Raw genomic sequence first — 3,333 nt, 5'->3', positions numbered from 1 at the left:
TTGATATTCGCTGCTGCTTGCATATATCTAAATTAGCGATTCCTGAACAAAAAAAATCCGTCTGAAATACGCCCAAGGAAATAATGAAAAATGTATTAATCACTGTGATAGTCATAAAGTGGTATAATTTGAATCTGTCTTATATTATAAGCACTATCGTGTAAGCTTTCGGTCCTTACAAGTTGTCCTAAAAAGAATGCAGTATTTCAAATTGTAATACGGAAAATTAATTGTATCATTTGTGATAGTTCCGAGTGTATCTCGTACTCTAGTTGCCTTAATGCACTAATAAATTAATAACCATTCGGTAACTATTTTATACAAAGACCTTGTATATTAAAACGAAAACTCATTTATACGAAGGTGCTCGTGCAACGCATTACTCCTAACGTGCCTGTTTTTATACAATTCTCGTACATAGATTTGACAACCTATGTATCATTGAGTAATTATATTACGAGTTTTTAGTTAAACAAAAGAGCATACGTATATCCTTTCACTGTATGATAGACAAGAAAATATGGGATCATCGGAAAATGTTTATCTTCGCCACCTGTTAATGACTCCAGTGCGATAAATGAGGTCTGAAAAGAAGCAATGAAACAAATATACTCTGAAGTGCTGCTAATCAATTAAGAAAATGTTTATTTCTACAGTTTATAAATGGCTATACTATTTCTACGTGTGAACTGCCAAACTACTCACTTCTATAAAAAATGAATCATCCTCTGTATTAATTAATATTTTCTTGTCACTGTATTTATACTCTATTAATTAACATTTAAAATCTATGTACACATATACATAAATGATATATATATATTATGGACACACGATTAAGCAGATTATTAATTTAAGGCCATAGTTATAAGTAGTTTTTACGAGGGCGACGATTCTATGTGTATACTACAATGGTATGTCATTTGAGAAATAGCAATTGAAAGATGTATATAATATACAAGTGTCGTCAATTTTTTTGTAGATAGATCTATTTTTATACATAAAAAAGTAACATAGTGCTATTATACAATTCTAACATTAGTTTAGAGTATTCGTTATATTTATCTGTAGCTAACAGTAATGAAACAGCATGTGCCTCATACTTGCAGTGTTTAACTAAATCATTTAATAGTATAAAGATAGAAAATGCTTGTGAATTATTATTATTGAGCAATAAGTTATTTAATATTTACATTTGCAATGGCAGCTTAATACATATCACTCTTATTAGCTATATAGGGTTTAGTGAACTTCACGATATTTCAGAAACATGATAAATTTGGATAATAAACATTTAAAGAAAGTATTAAATTTTCTAATTTGTATTTACTTATTCCTAAAAGAATCCAGAATATATGAAAAAGATTTTATTTATTTGTTTCATCTTCAACACATACAGCAGTTCCTGCATCTTTATCAACATTTTCTGTAGTCAATGATTTTGCTAATTCATACAAATGTGAAGTATTTTTCCTGATTTCTTTTTCTAAATTCAGCTTCTTCTCTTCTTTCTCTTTTATTAATTTAGTTAATTCTGGAGCCGTGGGTTTCACAAGTCCCTTGCTAGCTCTATACATGACACTTGTGCTATCTGCAGCTTTAAAAACAAATGTTACTCTGAAACAAAATATATAGATTAAGAAAGATGATAATAGTTATATTATTTATCAAGTTTTACAGATAATTTCAGTTCTTACTGCTCAACATTCAAGCCATCTTGTATTTTCTCAATTTTATCAAGAGAAACGTTAGATGATGCTAGCCAAGGTATAAATAATTCCACTTGGGAATTTTTAGATCTTTTCCCTTCTAAATATAATAAATCCAGCTGTTCATTGTATTTGTAATTGATATCCCAATATCTTCTTACTAATCGTAAATAATAACTAGGCAATGAATATATTTTTTAAATTGCATTCTATTGGGTTGGCAAATAAGCTTGTTCGGTTTTTTGAGACAAAATTAAACAATTTCTTCGATAATTTTCTACACTCATATAGGATATAGTAATCTTTCGCACCGATTGGAATAGATTAATTTCTATCGATAACGATCTTCAGAATTAATTGTCGACGCTCAAGCAAAAATCGAACGAACTTATTTGCCAATCGAATAATTACCTTCACACAGTTCAATGTAAACATGAAATGCTGTAGCTATTTTTATAGGATCTACACAGCCCAGTTTCTCGATATGATAATACTAATAATATTAAATTTAAGTAAAATAAATTATCTATAAATTGACAATTATTTAAACATAATTACACTTACACTAGGATGCAATGTGTCACACATTGTGAATATTCTAAATAATTCCACGATCAATCAAATGTATAAATCCTAAAGTAATCGTATTGTGCATTTATTTATTTAGACATGTAGAATAACCTCCGCGATAATACTATTCGAATAATAAATCAGAAATTCGGAGTACTCCGTAACTTTCCAAATAGGATATTCTCATTATTAAAGCAAGTAAGAGAAATGTTAGTTTTTAGGATTGACTTCTTGGTCTGGTCAGTAATTAAACAAATTACAGCGGTGCAAAGTGTAAACTGTCAACGGTGCGCGTGCGCTCTGCATCTTTTATCAGACAGCGAGCGCAAGTGAGAGAGCCAGAGAGAGAGCTCAACTGCTCAACTGGCTCAATTCTGAGCTCAGTCTAGTGATGGGCACTATCGACTAAAAACTATCGATTTAGTCGATAGTAGCCAACGATATTTTTAGTCGGCTAAATCTCTGATATTATCGACTACATCGAACCAAATTCAGGCGGCTGCTTGAATGATCGATAAACTGCAATCTATAGCTCGACGGTCCAAGTTCAGAATATAAATACCATGATCGCTGCTTTGGATTATATTTATTCAAGGCTCGCGAAATAAAATTTTAAGATGCATATCTATTAATTAATTTATTAATCATAATTATGCATTTCTACAATAAATTAGACTCGAAAATGCATAATGCGTGATCGATGCTTTAGATCATGATTGGTCAAGGATAGTGAAATAAAAATGCAGAATTTTATTACCATTCATTTATTAATCAGAATTTAGGCGACATACATTAAATTACTGATAGATCGATATACAATTAGAGATACAGAAATTCTAATCTAGACTTTAGTATTTCGCTGAAGAATTGCATTTCGAAAATAGGGATTAGTCATTTGGTCAAGGAACATGAAATAAGAATGCCAATATTCATTTCCATTAATTTATTAATCAGAATTATTCATTTTTACAATAAATTAGAGACAGAGAATAAATTAGACACAGAGGAAATTGATTTCAATAGATGTTCATTTAGACAATGTTATGTTTTCGTT

At 30.0% G+C, this 3,333-nt stretch overlaps 1 protein-coding gene across 1 annotated transcript; it reads right to left on the bottom strand.

Annotated features, from left to right (window-relative positions):
* Positions 1-1,306: 1,306 nt before the first annotated feature.
* LOC108625701 (uncharacterized) lies at positions 1,307-2,849 on the bottom strand. Its single transcript, XM_018025904.2, has 4 exons — positions 2,274-2,849; positions 2,121-2,202; positions 1,698-1,869; positions 1,307-1,617 (listed from the first exon to the last, which is right to left on the bottom strand). Exons 1-4 carry the CDS (start codon positions 2,295-2,297, stop codon positions 1,368-1,370), a joined length of 528 nt encoding a protein of 175 aa, XP_017881393.1. The 5' UTR covers positions 2,298-2,849; the 3' UTR covers positions 1,307-1,367.
* Positions 2,850-3,333: the final 484 nt, after the last annotated feature.

This window comes from Ceratina calcarata, unplaced genomic scaffold (genome assembly GCF_001652005.2).
Source record: "Ceratina calcarata isolate Rehan_Ccalc_2016 unplaced genomic scaffold, ASM165200v1 scaffold369.2, whole genome shotgun sequence".
Lineage (NCBI taxonomy): Eukaryota > Metazoa > Arthropoda > Insecta > Hymenoptera > Apidae > Ceratina > Ceratina calcarata.
The sequence above is the reverse complement of the archived record's forward strand: the minus strand, read 5'-3'. Positions and strand labels throughout refer to the sequence as shown.